Genomic DNA, 16,463 nt, shown 5'->3' on the forward strand with positions numbered 1-16,463 from the left:
GTTCATCAATATCCCTTTTTAAGCACAAACCCCACCCCCAACATATATTCTGAATTATGGAACCCATTGCCCAGTGATGATCACAGAAACAGAGAATTACATACCTTTGTGGTTGTTGGAGGGGGTAGTATAGCACAACAATCACAAATCTCTCTACGGGACCTTAGTCTTTCGAGGAACAAAAGGGTACAGAAGAGAAATTTTTGTTTTGTTTTTTTTTTTTTTTTTTTTTTTTTCTGAGACGGCTGGGAGTTTGTGGGATGGAGAAAGAGAAGGTTTTAAATGGGGAGAAGTAGTGAGGAAACGTGGAGCGTAAGATCAGGGATTGGGTAGGAGGTGTTATGAGGATTTATGATTTAGTGGGAGAGGGAAACGTTTTGGAGTGGGAAAGGGAGAGGTTTATGATTTGAACTCCCAACCGCCTATTACGTCTTATATTACTCTTTAAAAAGAAAAACCAAAAACTACCGTAAAAACATTTACGGGCCGTATAAATTTCTACGGCCCTTTCTACGGTATAAACACTTACCTGGGATACGAACTGGCAACCTTCACACTGTGATACTTTTACGCTTAGTTTGACGGACCGTAGATATTTATACGGTCGTCAAATGTAGGCGTAAATGCGTCACAGTGAACAGATTTCTCTTGTGCCATTAAACGTTCAATTTTACGGTCCGTCAAAATTTTGACGGTCCGTCTAATGTACCGTCTAGCAGTCACAGTGAGGACTCTGGGCTGACTTAATTCTGCGCTTCCTTTGACGGACCGTATAAAATTTGACGGACCGTCAAAACTGGCGCAAAATTTCCATCGGCGTTTTTATTTTGTTTTTACTTCTTCCTCCCACTGGGTCATATCCTGCACCACAACAAACATTACCCTATATGCTGCAAATAAAAACAGAATGAAAAATAAACATTACACTTGGGTTGCCTCCCAAGAAGCGCTTGATTTAACGTCGCGGCACGACGGCGGTGACCAATCACTCCTTGTCTTGGTACACCAGATCATTGTTTGTCTCGAGGTGTTTCAATCTGTAGCGATCAACAACCCTATCCTCCGAAACCATTCCGTGATAGTGCTTCAATCTCTGCCCATTCACCTTAAATGTCCGAGTACCATCTCCGGACTTCAATTCAACCGCGCCATGGGGTGAAGCACCTACCACCTCAAACGGACCCGACCACCTGGATTTAAGCTTACCCGGTAGCAACTTCAGCCGAGAGTTAAACAGTAATACAGAGTCGCCCTTGTAGAACTCTCGCTTCAGAATCTTCTTGTCATGGTATTGCTTCATCCTTTCTTTATAAAGGGCTGCACTCTCATACGCTCGGTACCGAAATTCATCCATCTCATTTAATTGGAACAACCGTAGCTTGGTTGCTTCCTCCCAATCCATGTTCGGCCTTCTTAGCGGCCGCCCACATAGCTTTGTGTTCAAGTTCAACCGCAGATGACAAGCTTTCCCGAATACAAGCTTGAAGGGTGAAGTCCCAATTGGAGTCTTGAAAGCCGTACGGTATGCCCATAGAGCATCATCGAGCTTGCGGGCCCAGTCAGTTCTATTGGCATTCACTGTCTTTGCTAGAATACTTTTGATCTCCCTATTGGACACTTCAACCTGTCCACTTGTTGGGGGATGATAAGGCGTTGCCACCCTATGCTTTACACCATATTTCTCCATCAGTCCCGTGAACGCTTTATTGCAAAAGTGGGATCCACCATCGCTGATTATTGCCCTCGGAGTGCCAAAACGAGTAAATATGTTCTTCTTAAGAAACCCCATAACACTCTTGGCTTCATTATTGGGTAAAGCCACCGCTTCAACCCATTTTGACACATAATCCACACTACCAAGATGTATTTCATTCCACCAGAACTCACAAAAGGGCCCATAAAGTCGATCCCCCAGACATCAAACACTTCTACCTCCATAACAAAATTCATAGGCATCTCTTGCCTTCTGCCGATATTCCCTTGCCTCTGACACTGATCACAGGACCGCACCAAAAGATTAGCATCATGAAAGATAGTCGGCCACAATAGCCGCACTCAAGTACCTTAGCCTGAGTCCGAGTTCCACTATGATGACCCCCGACGGAGAGTCATGGCATGCCTTTAGAATTGCCATCACTTCATTTTCGAACACATCGCCGAATGATGTTGTCAGCGCATGTTCGGAACAAATAAGGCTCGTCCCAGTAATACTGCCGAGCATCCCGCAAGAATTTCTTCTTTTGGTAGGCTTTGATATCTTCTGGAATTATACCTGTGACCAAATAATTTGCAATATCAGCATACCATGGTGCCAACTCCATGTGCACAGCCAACACCCTCTCATCCGAAAAAGCATCATCGATATCAAGCTCCTCAGAAGGTCGCCCAGCCTCCTCAAGTCGAGAAAGATGGTCAGCAACCTGATTTTCAGTGCCTTTGCGGTCTTTTACCTCAAAATCAAACTCTTTGAAAGAAGACCATCCGATCGCCGCGGCTTTGCTTCCTTCTTTGCCATGAGATATCTCAAGGTCGCATGATCGATGTAAACCACAACTTTGGACCCCAACAAGTAGGCCCGAAACTTCTCAAAAGCAAACACAATGGCAAGCGGCTCTTGCTCGTCACCGTGTAATTCATCGGGCGCATTCGGTGTTCGCTTTGCATAATAGATCGGATGCATAATTTTATTGTGCCTCTGCCCGAGCACAGCACCTATTGCAAAACCACTAGCATCACACATTAGTTCAAATGGCAGGGACCAGTCAGGAGCAACAATAATAGGAGCAGTGGTAAGACGCTCTTTCAACTCATCAAACGCCTTTCGGCATTTATCATCAAAGGCAAACTTAGCTTCTTTTTCAAGAAGCTTGCACATGGGGTTAGCAATCTTGGAAAAATCTTTGATGAAGCGCCTGTAGAATCCAAAGATGTCCCAAGAGCTGCGGACGCCTTTGACTGAGATAGGTGGTGGAAGTTTTGCAATCACATCAATTTTTGCTTGATCGACCTCAATTCCCTTTTCAGAGATTTTGTGACCAAGGACTATCCCTTCCTTCACCATAAAATGGCACTTCTCCCAATTTAGAACGAGATTGGTCTCTTCACACCTTTTCAGCACTTGACCCAGATGGCCAAGACAATCTTCAAACGAATCCCCTACCACAGAAAAATCATCCATGAACACCTCCAAGTAGTCCTCTACCATGTCAGAGAAGATTGACATCATGCACCTCTGAAAAGTAGCTGGTGCATTACACAACCCAAACGGCATCCTGCTAAATGCAAATGTCCCATAAGGACATGTAAAAGTAGTTTTCTCTTGGTCCTCTAAAGCAATATTTATCTGATTGTAGCCCGAATAACCATCAAGGAAACAATAATAGGAACGCCCCGCTAGCCTATCAAGCATCTGATCAATAAAAGGCATGGGGAAATGGTCCTTGCATGTGGCTGAGTTGAGCTTCCGATAGTCCATGCACACTCTCCACCCGGTCACAGTTCTCGTTGGGATCAACTCATTCTTTGCATTTGGCACCACAGTGATGCCGCCCTTTTTAGGAACACATTGGACCGGGCTCACCCATTTACTATCAGCGATCGGGTAAACCACTCCAGCATCTAACCACTTGATGATTTCCTTCTTGACTACCTCTTGCATGTTCTCGTTCGGCCGCCCGATGCTCTACACTTGGTTTACTATCTTCCTCCAACTGAATTTTGTGCTCACAGATCCCAGATGGAATACCCCGAATGTCAGCTATGGTCCACCCAAGAGCACGCCTGTACTCCCTTAATACCTCCAAAAGCTGTACACCCTGTTCCTTAGTCAGTAGTGCTGACACTATCACTGGCAATGTATTTTCCGGGCCCAGGAACTCATACTTCAGATGTGAGGGAAGCTGCTTAAGCTCCAATTTAGGTGGCTCAATGATAGAAGGCTTTCTTTGGAGGCGTCATTCTATTTTCCGGATCAAGATTCGGCTTCTTTGGTTGGTAAGAATATGATCCCAACCCAACAAGTGAATTCTTGTCTCCACATAACCTTCCATATCTTGACATCAAAATTAACGAGAATACCGCTAGAGCTTCACCCAAACTTTCTTCTTCCATCTTGAACTCCACTGCTTCATCAATAATGTCAACCGAATCAATTACCGAAATGCTTTCGTAAGCACTTGGTAACTTCATCCCTTTGCTGGCCTGAAATGTCACTTCTTCATCGTTGACTCGGAACTTGATTTCATTTTTTTTTCCGAATCCCGAGCTCTCCCCGTAGCAAGGAAAGGTCTCCCCGAATAATAAGAATGTCCTATCAACAACACGGTCAAGAATTACAAAATCGGCGGCAACATAAAATCACCAACCCGCACAAATACATCATCAACCACCCTGACAGTGTCTCTTGATAGACCTATCGGCCATCCGTAATCTCATAGTAGTCGGCCTTGGCATCCCCACCCCCGATTGTTTGTATATAGCAAGGGCATCAAATTAATACTCGCCCCATTATCACACAAAGCGCGAGCAAAATCATGGTGCCCAATAGAACAAGGGATGGTGAACGCCCAGATCTCCCTTCACGAACGGTAGTAGTTGAGATGATGGAACTCACGGTGTGAGTCAAACTTACTTGTTTCATGTTGAACCGTTTTCTTCTTGGTCGACAAATCCTTCACAAATTTAGCAAAGCCGGCATCTCCTTGTAAAGCATCCAAGAAGGGAAAATTAAGAGATAACTTCACTCGATCATGAAATTTCTCGAACTTAGCATCTTCCTTCTTTTTCACCAACCTTTGAGGAAAAGGTGGTGTGGATTTGAAAAGCTGAGTCAAGGGGCGGAGGGCCCCTTTCACAGGCTGCTTGCTCGTGTTTTCAGCTGGTCTTGCAATCTCCGGAATATCAGCAACCTTCTTGTCAGTAGCATTCTCATCAACAACAATGGGTGCTTCAGACTGCACCTCATCCCATCATTGGCTCAAGATCAATCACTTTCTCATCGGCCCTTCGGATTGTTTTGCCACTCCTAGTAGTGATGGCAAACACCTTGTCTACACCGCCTCCGCCATTCTTTGGATTTGGAATAGTGTCACTCGGAAGGCCTCCCTTTCTAGGAGGGTGCTGCTCTCTAGAAATATCTCTCATCTGTGACTCAAGCTTCTGAATGGCTGCTGTATGGGAACCCACTGTTTCTGTCAGCCCAGATAAAGTCCTTTCAGACTTCGATTGATTAGCCAGAATCTTCTCAAGCATTGATTCAACTTTTGAACTACCCTGCTCTGATGACTGCCCTTTCGGTGGTATATAAGGATTGGAACTCTTGTTCCCAAAATTGTTGCTGTTGTTGTAGCCCCCTTGGTTCGCACCACCATAGTTATTGTTGTAGTTCCCAGAGTTGTTGTAGGCACCCTGACCTTGCTGAGGTCTCCATTGGTTCTGATTCTGATAGCCACCCTGGTAATTCTGTCTCAGATAACCCCCTTGAGAGTTATTAACATAATTAGCATCTTCAACCTGCATAGGTGGCCCATCAAGGAACGGACCATCTTGCACTACAAGAAAAATGGCCTTTAGGGAAGGGAAATCTAGTCCCTAAAAATTCAAATCTGGTCCCAAAAAGGTCAATTACGACGGGAAAATTCTGGTCGCCACCCGTCGTAATAGCCTCCGCCGCTAAAGGCCAATAGCGGACCGGTTTAAAAATCCGGTCGTTAAAAGTTTTTGGGACGGTGTTTATATCTCGTCGTTATTGCTTTTTAGAGACTACATATCTCGTCCCTAATGGATGATTAATATCATGGAAAATAAATATTTTTTGGTCGTGAAACCTTTTTAGCGACCAACCGTTACTGGTCCTAGATTATCTTTAGAGACGAGCATTTCTGGTCTTTATTTGAAATTATTGTACTAATTTTAACAAGCATATTTCTGGTATTTTATTCATCACGAGTGGTCCCTAAAGCTCGATATCCAAAAAAGTTATTTTTATCAATAAATATCAAATGGATATTGAAAAAAGTACATATAAAAAGCTTATATATATAGAGAGAGAGGAAAAGAGCTAGTTATTAATTACAATAAAATGGTTAACATCCCATGATGTTAGTTTCAATATTTGCATGACACCTTAACAAAAAGACATTGCTAACACCCCGAGCTAGACTATTATATTGAGTTGTACATAATATTTCTAGCAAAATAATGCATCTTGACTTGTAACTTTGATCTTCAAAACCCGTAAGTACAAAATTTGAAAAGACCGAATAACTATTAGTAAGATAATTAATATATGTAAATGTTACACTAGTAGTGGTTATACCGCTTACCCCAAAGCAATCTAAATTCATTAGGTGTTATCCAAAGAAAATCATCGAGCCCGCAAGAGTATAAAAAAATTTAATTAGAAAAAGTTCGGGACGCATTAACCAAAACGCAACTAAAATAATAAGCGTGTCAAGCATAATGGAAGTGTTTGAACTTAAGGAGTCATTTCCCATTTAAAGAGAAACATGCTACTGCTAGAATATGTTCCCAACTAAATTTTTTACATAAACTATTGATGTTAAGTCTCTTGTACAACAAGACACTCTTCTTCTTGGCAAAGAAGAATATATGTTTCTTTTAAACTTCCAAGAAACTCTCTTATACAACAAGGAGAATACCAAATCAAGAATTTGCAGAGAATAGGCTGAAGAGTTGGAGACAAGAATTGTATGGTTAATATATAGACAAAAAAGAAAAAACAATAGGGTTGGAATATTGGAAGCTACTAGCATTGGTGGTGAAGAGAATATTATACAGTAAGCTCTTCAAAGCAGTTGTTTGAAATTTTGGTTAGAAGTACAGCTAGCCTTTGTTACTGTACTACTGCAAAAATTTCAACTGGTATGGAGAGATAATATATGTAAATGTTACACTAGTAGTGGTTGTACCGCTTACCCCAAAAGCAATCTAAATTCATTAGGTGTTATCCAACAAAATCATCGAGCTCATAGGAGTATAAAAAAAAAATTAATTAGAAAAACTTTGGGACACATTAATCAAAACGCAACTCAAATAATAATCGTGTCAAGCATAATGGAAGTGTTTGAACTTAAGGCGTCGTTTCCCATTTAAAGAGAAACATGCTCGCTAGAATATGTTCCCAACTAATATATGTTCCCAACTAAATTTTTTACATAACCGTAGATGTTAAGTCTCTTGTACAAAGAAAAGACTCTTCTTAAAAGCAATATATGTTCCTTTTAAACTTCCAAAGTAAACTCTCTTATACTGACAAGGAGAATACCAAACGAAGAATTTGCGAAGAGAATATGTTTTACTGGAGACAAGAATTGTATGGTTATATAAAGACACAATAGGGTTGGAATATTGGAAGTTGCTAGCACCGGTGGTGAAGTAGAATATTCTTAAGACAAGCTCTTCAAAGCACTTGTTTGAAATTTTGGTTAGAAGTACGACTAGCCTTTTTATTCGTACTTTGCAAAAATTTCAACTGGTATGGAGAAAAGGAGGATTATTTATCATCATGTTCGAGTCCTATGGGAGGAGAACATCGTGCTAATTTTTACTAACTATGTGTTCTTTTTTTGCAGGTGTTGTATATGCAAGGTAGATCGTTTTCACTAGACCTGTAGGATGTCTAAAAACTGTAGGTTGCACCTTCATGTTGGCGAAGACTGGAACTGGCATCATAAAGGAATACAAGGAAACCAAAGAATTCAGATATATATTCAACAAGTTCAGCATGGAATTTCTGCAGGAAACTAGGAAATTGGAAACATGACTGTACTATTGGCTTGGTGCGTGATTGCTTTAATTTTGAATATACAACTACTACCGTTGATTCTATTTATCTAGGAAATGATGTGGTGTAGGTGTGCTCCATATTTGAAGCTGGTTCTCTTCCCATTAATCCTACAGTTAGAGGAAGTGATATGGGAATTTATGGTTTTTCATCAAAAAGAGAAACACAGGCTGAAAGGGTGCAGACTAGCAGCTGGGCTTTAGGATGGTTACACTACATTTATGCAGAAATTATCCTGAAACACAAAATATTTAGTTTTTGGCAGGAAACAGGTGCTGCACTTCAGGCAGCAAAGGTTTTTTTTTTTTTTTTTGTGATGTTATTGGTTTTTTGTTGTGCGGGTGCAAAACACACATGATCAATTCTTTGAATCATTCTCAATGGGTGGTATTAGCACCTAGTGCTCATTCCCTCGAGGGAATGACAACATATGGAAAATGTAGTGGTCAAACATGGCTTACAAATACAGCAGAGATTGAGATTAAAAGATGGAAGCATCATGTAGTTTATATGCCATACTATGTAGTTTGGTTACTTTACTAGTTTTTATGCAGATATGAATTCTTAACATGGCTGAATGATGCATCAAAGGAACAAACTTGGGACATCACTTAGTCACATGGTTTTGAACAACTAGGAAGGACATCAAAATTAAAGGTGCAACAGTTGGATTTTACAGTGACAAGAGGCAATGGGACAAGACGTATATTCTTTGGCTTGATGGAAATCATTGTTGGTTCCACCATGGAAGAATTCATCATTTCACCGACGTGAGGCAATAGGACAAGGCCGATTTTTTCATGATGAGGGGCAAAATGGGAAATATGGTTTTTTGGTGGGAAAAGTCTGTGGGATGATGCATAATGATTGTTACAATCATTTACAAATGTATTGTGTGAAGCACCGATGGTTTGGTTCGTCAAGGCTGATTTTTTTCATGATCAGGGGCAAAATAGGAAATATGGTTTTTAGGTGGGAAAAGCTTGGTAGGAACATGCATATTGATGGAAACAATCATTTGCAACTGTTTTGGGTGGAGAACCTGGTGATTGGTAATAATGGGCCGATCCGGATGGTTTGGTGGTATAAGAGTTGGTACATAACGCTTGCTTGATTTCTACAACCATCGTGAACTCGAATTTATAGAGCATGGTATAGTGCGGTTTGTGCATAGCTATAACGCCGCAGTGAGAACCTCGGTGTGCTTGGTTGCTACCGTATGGCTTAAAAGGATATTGGTTGGTTGGTGTATTGATGATCCTATACTCACAGACACGGTGAAAATGGAGCTGTTGGTTATTGACATCAGGAGACTCTATCACTTGGTTCACTGATCCCTTCACAGGAAATGAGGTAGAATCAGTTAGAGATACTGATGGCTTGAAGCTAAATGCCACCACATGCACAAGGAATGCTGATGTGCTGGTGGCTTGGTTGCATGGTGACAGTTTTGCGGGGATCACATGTACCAGAAGATCAAGGAATACTGTTGCAATTGTAATCAATGGTCTTATTTATCTAGGAAAGTATTTGGTACAAGTCTGTTTCAAATTAGATCTAATGCCACAAGCTACTGATCCTACTGAGAGAGGAAATGATATAGCACTCACTGGAACTATGGTGCAGATGGAAACAAATGAAACTAGAAAATCAACAAGCTTTTACTGGTTTTTTAAGTGTGCAGGTTTGGTTATAAGATATGCGTACGCGATTTTACAAAAATACGGTGGAGGCTAAAAAAGAAGATAAGGTTTCACAACAACTTTGCGAGAATTTGAGATGATGTCTTGCAATTCGATTTCATATGGATAAATTATGGATAATGTTGGTGTTACCGATCCTATTCCAATAAGAAATGATTTGACACAACATAGGCATAACAAGGAGATGATGACGGCAGCATTTGAGAATTCCACTAATTCCCCCAAAAAAAAAATGACTTTTCAGGAATACGTTCCAATAATTCCACTAACTAGATTTTTCCCTCCTTTTCTTTTCTATTTTTGAGAAGTACATTTTGGATTCTCCGCCCAAAACATCAATTAGAGTAGGCTCATAACTTTCTAGAAAACACCATACGTAAGTCAAGCGACTACTAGAATCAGTGTAAGATAGAAATTGGCTATACGCAAATCAACAAATAAAATCAAAAGTCGAGTGTAGTATTACTAACTTGGTTAGCAGACAAAATCAGTGGTCATTCGGATGAAACGGGCGATGTCGTATGCAGGACAAATGATCGTTGAGCAGCAAATAATTCTTTCATTTTCTTAATTTCTTTCATCTCATCTTCTAAGGCAGACAAGCGATCATTCAAGGACTTGTTTGTCTCATTCAAGGATTTGTTTTCCTCTTGAGTCGAACGTAGCGCAGACAATAATTCAGCCTTTGAAGAAGTTCCACCTTTCAAGTCTTTTGCCTTTACTCCACCCCCAAATCCAAATACATGGCTACGAGTTTGAGGTCCACAACATTTTTCTACAATCTCTATACTAGATAGAGAGGGCTCCGATTGAACCATTTCTTTGATCTGAGCCTACAAAACATATAAAAGAAGATTTTCTATCGAACTATAATACTTTCAAGTAATTTACATGTTCAATGTACCAAACATACATGTTTTTCAATTGCTTCGGGTTCAACAAGCTTGTTATCTTTCTTACGAGTCTCAAAGAAAATAGTCCCCAAATCTAGTGGATTGCCATATTTCCCGCCCTTTACATCAAAAGAAAACATGTCAAGTAACATCTCATAAATATTTCCTTTAGGAAAATATAGATTTTATGATAATACCTTTTGATAAATAACCTCTCGAATAGGCTTGCTACCAATATGATGAGGCATCTTCAACTTAGCTCGATTTGCCGAATTCTCGTTGCTTCTTGCCTATATTTGTGAAATAGTTAAGCTTAAATGTAATATTAGTAATAATAATTGATTTACATAAAATAAAACAGTATACATAAGTTATTTTCCAAGTATAGTGGAAAAAAGATATACGGTGCAAGGGAGGGGAATCATCTTTGCAGATGGTTTGGCGAAATAGACCGCAAATCACTAGGCATACACGAAAACTTTCGAAGTAAAATGTTCTTTTACTAACCACTCCCAATCTTTCTTGTCTACTCCCTTTGGAAAATTCTTAAGAGCTTGTTGGATTGGCTTATTCTTCACATAGGTTGCATGCAAGTATCCTCTCCATTTGTTCCATAACTCTTTCATCCATTCCAAGACATGATCACGATGATCATTCATGTCAACACTCTCAAATTTATCCTACAATAATCAAAACACTCTCAAATTTATCCTAGAATATGATACCGTTAACATATATAAATAATAAACAAAGAGCCTAGAAAGTCCGTTGAAGTCTTTAAAAATTTTGGACTCCTCGAGTAAGAATTTCCCTTCCTTGTATTCTTTGTTATGTGTATATATATATATATATTGCAAAGAAAAAAATGAAAATCTTTTCGCTAGCACTTGTTGTTACGAACAGGCTTATACAACTACATGATGTGTGCCCGAACATTTTGTCCAACATAATATTGGCTTATTGTTGACTTCTTAATATTATGTACCAAAAAAGTAGTTGGCAAAGTTTTATAAGCTCATGAGTCTACCAAAAAAAAATTACTTAAGATCGGGGCCATAAAAGAGCTTGAAAACGGGAAACAAATATATACTTTTATTTTGACTTTGGACACATTTCAGCAAATAAAAGAAAAGTACTTTGTGCATAGAAAGCGAAATCGCCGTTAAAGATCTACACATATTCATCGAAAAAAACATTTATGCACATTTTTTTTGAAAAAATTAACAGTAAAATATATATATGTTTATATCAAGTTCAAATATAGTCTTTAAAATCATGGATCGCCTTTGTTAGGAGCACATAATCCGAAAAAAAAATGGCATTTCAGAAACAAAAACTCTCAAACTACTGCACTGTTCAAATTAATTCTTAATAGAACCTTTGCATCTCAATTTTTTATCAACACACCAACACATTGCTCTTAAAAGTAACTCTTTCTAAAACCTTTCTTAATTCGAGACTAATCACAAAATGGATTTAGTTGAAGCCTTTTCAAATGTAAAATAAATATATTTTTAATAGTAGTAACGAGGACAAGGCCCGGAGTTAACTCGCAAAATCATTTTTGCGCGGATCGCCCTTCTTTTGGGGTGGTCTTTAAATTTTGCCCCTCAAATTTGTGGTCTTTAAATTTTGCCCTCATATTTGTGGTCTTTAAGTTGTGCCCTTCGCTTGAAAAGGTGGGCAAATACATAAAGTTCTGGGTTCGAACCCCCGCTCAAGCATAAAATAAAAAAATAATTTCGCAAGGCAGGACTGGGGGAGAGTATGCCGGATCCGGCATACAATCTTTAAGGAAAAGCTAAAGTTATGCCGGATCCGGCATAACTAAAAGTCTGCCCCATAAGGCAGAATTTTTCCTAAGACATAGTTTAGTTATGCCTTTCTTAATTTAGTTAAGGCATAACAAAATTATGCCCCATAAGGCAAGAACTTTTCCTTAATGCATAGACCCTTATAAGGCAAAGTTTAAGTTATGCCTTAAGAAAAACTTTAGCATTATGGGCATACTTTTAGTTATGTCTTTGGGGCATACTTTTTAGTTAAGGCATAACTAAAAGTTTACCTTGAAAATATATATATATATATATATATATATATATATATATATATATATATATATATATATATATATATATAAGGCAAAAGTCCGCCCCCTTCGGCGGACTTTTACTTAAACACAACTAAAAGTCCGCCCTCCGAGCGGACTTTTACTTAAACACAACTAAAAACTTTTAGTTAACACAACTAAAATTAAGGCAAGCATATATATATATTTTTTTAACTTTTCAAGGGAAACTTTTAGTAATGCCTTAGCTAAAAGTGTGTCCCATAAAACATAACTAGCATATCCAAGGAAACCACATATTGGTTCAAACTATCTATTAAGCTACATTTACATCAAAAGTGTAAATTTCGTACACATCTATCCTTAAAGGCGCTTCTTTGTAGGTAATGTGAGATCATTAATCGAATACTTAACATGTAGATTCATGTTCTCTCGCTATTTCTTTTTTCTTAAGTACACACACCCATATTTCTCTTTCGTTATATGGAAGAAAAATATCTATGAATACACCGGTAAGTGTATATTTCACATTGCTTGGCTCATAAACTAACTTCTCCTCATAGTTCAAGACGCTACTCTACTCTCAAACTAATACGTGAAGAAAGAACAAAGAAAAATGAAAATCACTAACATTGATAAACTACACCAATATATTCATCTCATTACATAACTGTTATATCCCGTATTTTTGCGTATTCGGGAAAAGTGGAAATAATATATAGGAATATAATATATATATATATATAGGCTAGGGCAAATTGGAATTCCGAAAATTAGTTTCGGGAATTATAAAATGTGATCCATAAGTCATTGGGCTCAAAAAAAATTGGATGGAAATCAAGGCCCAACCCAAATGGGGTGGCCGGCCATGGCCATGCAAAATAAGAGAAAATGATCCAAGCCCAATATAATTCATCATGTGAGGAATTAATATAAGGGGTCTTTATCTATTAGAAGATTCAAGAGAAACAAGAGAAGGAGAAAAACTAAACAAGAAGAGCAAAAATAAGAGCCTATTCGGCTGACCATAGGAAAAATTTGCCCTCAAAAATCTTGTTCCAAAAATTATTTTCTTGTTGTATTCTCACTAATTCAAGGCCTCTCTACAACTTGGTATAGTTGTTTTGGAAGATTAAGCATTAGTTTTCTCAATCTCATACTTTAGACAAGTGAAGAACCAAGGAGAAAAAGGTAAGAATTCATCCCTTTTTATTATGTTATGAACGTTTGTTTGTGTTGTAGTATATAGCAATGAGTAGAAACTATGGAAATATGGAAGTTTGCAAGATGGGTGTGTATATATATAGGTGGCCGTGTATGTGTATATTGTTGTATGCATGTGATGAGTTGAATTTTACGTTATGTTCTAGTGGTAGTGGTGATGGACTTTATTTTGGAAAATGGAAGTTGAATGAATTTGGTTGAAGTGAAAATGGAGTGTTGGCCGTGTGGTGCAAAATGAAGAAATGGGAATGAATTAATTTTGTTGAATATGTTAGTTGTGTCGTTGTAATCCTTATAGTGTAAAGGAAGGAAAAATGGTTTAGGTTGGCATGGAAATGGAATGTAGAAGGTTATGACATATTATATGATATATAAATATATGCAAATATGATTATTGTTATTGATGAAATGGAATATGGAAATATGTTATGAATATGTACGTTGAAGATTAGAAGTTTCGGATGAATTATGGTCTTGGTGGAGAATTTGTATGTTTCGTATATTTTGTGAACATTTTGTAAAATGATATGAAATGATTTCGGATTGTGTTGGAGTGATCTTGATTAGCAAATGAATATGAGAATAATGATATTGATTTGAAAGTGTGAAGTTAGATTATATATAGAAAGGTAGACAATATTTGTTAAAATGCGTTTCGATTAAATTGTTGATGTTATTGGTATTGTTGTTGGTTTGGTTGTTGATATTTGAGCCGAGTTGAATCTCGGGGATGCTATATGTATAGGGGAGATGCTGCCCAAATTATTATAGAACAATATTGGTTAAGCTTGGAAATTGTAAGTCTCATGAATAAAGGTCAATGTGACCATTTGCAGATTTTTGGCGAAACGGGAAGTGAATTTGGAAAGGCGTAAGGGGCATATAAGGTATGTAAAGCTTTACCTATTCTTTTCTTGGCATGTCCTAGGTATGATAGGCTTTGATACGAGCCTAGAGGGCGACTCTACTCCTCGGAAATTACGTCCAAAAACAGCCCATTTTCATTCAGTAGAATTGAAGTGAAAATTGTGCAAACAGTTAGAAAGATTGTCTGAACCTCTAGGACTTGTGTAAGTGAAATCCGAATACCTTAGAATCTTTATGATTGACGTTATGAAGTTCAATATATGTAATTTATGTACGCCACCTCATTTGACTGAGGTAGGCCCACTTTGTCCCAATATTATTTCTTATTAATCCGCTTGAACTACTTTTGAATTAAAAATTAAGAGATATTTTAAACTACCTTTCCAACTCCTAAAGATTAACGATATAATTATTTATTTGAATCATATGACCTATTTTGGGATTTGTAACTACTTTAGGAAGATTATACAAAACTTTCGATCTCCGAAAGAATTCGGGTTGTTACCAAATGTTTGCTATAAGGTCTATCATCCAAGTTATGATGATCGAGTCTCTACAAAATATTGTATGTTTGGTATTGCATATGGTTTTCTCACCGCTTCTCGTAAGCTTTATCCGAGTTAAGGCCTTATGTAATCGTGCAATCTCATTGCATTGTTCACCGAGTCCCTCACTAGAGGGCCGGGTACGCTATATAGTACATATATGATGATCGATGGTGTGATGGTATGGGGATGGCGGCCGGGATGGCATTTGATAATCCTACTTGTCCCCTCGGCTGGAATGGCATTATGATTACATGCTTAATGACTACTATACATGATGTTCACATGACTTTACTCACCGAGTCCCTCCCCGGAGGGCCGGGTACGTTATATGTGCATAATGACTTGATGATATGATATGGATATACGTGATATAACTCATGGGTAAGTTTTGATTTCTAAGTTCTCGTACTTATTTCGATGCGGTCTAGCTTGGTTATGATCCTATTTATTGTGTTCGTACTTTACATATTCAAGACATAAAATCGACCCCTTTCTTCGGGGGCTGCGAATGTACCGTTCGGTTTGAGAGATCCTCGGGCCATCTATCCTGCTTTCTGGGAGTGCTCCTTCTTCCGGAGCTCACATATTTTGGTATATATTTTCTTTGATACACATATAGGTTATTATTCAGGGGTACGACGGGGCCCTGTCCCGTCATATGTTTTCGTTTAGAGGCTGTGGACATGTATGTGGGTTATGGCCATATGGCGTGTATGTATTATATGTATGGGCGATTTATCCACCGCGGCGTACCTTGTCGGCTCGCCTATATATATGTATATGAATATGGTGGCCCTGTGTGGCCTTTGTTGGTATTTTCGCGTGCGAGTTAATTTTGGTTTCGCTCAAATTTTTCTAAATAATTGAGTTTCTATTTTTGGCTTTTGGTATGTACGGGTGGGTTCGAAGTCACGCTTACGGGGTTGGGTCGTGACAATAACACTACCCTTGACTTTGAGTAGCAAAACAGTGGTTTACATGTTACATCGGCTATATGTCCAAACTCCAGAACATTATTTTTAAAATTAATATTTATTCTAATACAAGATTGGCACAAAAGGAAGAATTGGTTTGTTGGTTTGCATAAACTAGTTTTTAACCGCATTATAAGGTCTTGAATAATCTATTTGTTATCATTCTTTTTGTGGTGGTATTAACACTTGGTGTTCATTCCACTAAGAGGTTGATAGCATTTGGATTTTGCACATTTGAGAGAGTTTACCAATGGTTGGAATGATCTTAACGCTTTACGTACGGCCATTTCGAAGCAGTGTGAACTTAAGTGAGAACCTATAATTGGTTTTCTTTGTAATCGTCACTTTCTTATTAGGTGTAACTTGTTGGAAGATTACGTTA

At 38.5% G+C, this 16,463-nt stretch overlaps 2 protein-coding genes across 2 annotated transcripts in view; one reads left to right on the top strand and one right to left on the bottom strand.

Annotated features, from left to right (window-relative positions):
- Positions 1-3,479: 3,479 nt before the first annotated feature.
- LOC132048952 (uncharacterized) overlaps positions 3,480-16,463 on the top strand; it is a gene marked incomplete at its 5' end in the record, with an annotated part of 45,417 nt that continues 32,433 nt past the window's right edge. Inside the window, one exon of the mRNA XM_059439633.1 lies at positions 3,480-3,484. Coding sequence (XP_059295616.1) covers positions 3,480-3,484 — 5 coding nt within the window. The remainder of the gene's footprint in view (positions 3,485-16,463) is intronic.
- Positions 9,943-10,729, bottom strand: LOC132051150 (uncharacterized). The gene is made up of 3 exons (XM_059442421.1): positions 10,598-10,729; positions 10,421-10,519; positions 9,943-10,334 (listed from the first exon to the last, which is right to left on the bottom strand). Exons 1-3 carry the CDS (start codon positions 10,646-10,648, stop codon positions 10,002-10,004), a joined length of 483 nt encoding a protein of 160 aa, XP_059298404.1. The 5' UTR covers positions 10,649-10,729; the 3' UTR covers positions 9,943-10,001.

The sequence above is a fragment of the Lycium ferocissimum genome, chromosome 3 (assembly GCF_029784015.1).
Source record: "Lycium ferocissimum isolate CSIRO_LF1 chromosome 3, AGI_CSIRO_Lferr_CH_V1, whole genome shotgun sequence".
In the NCBI taxonomy this organism is placed as follows: Eukaryota; Viridiplantae; Streptophyta; class Magnoliopsida; order Solanales; family Solanaceae; genus Lycium; species Lycium ferocissimum.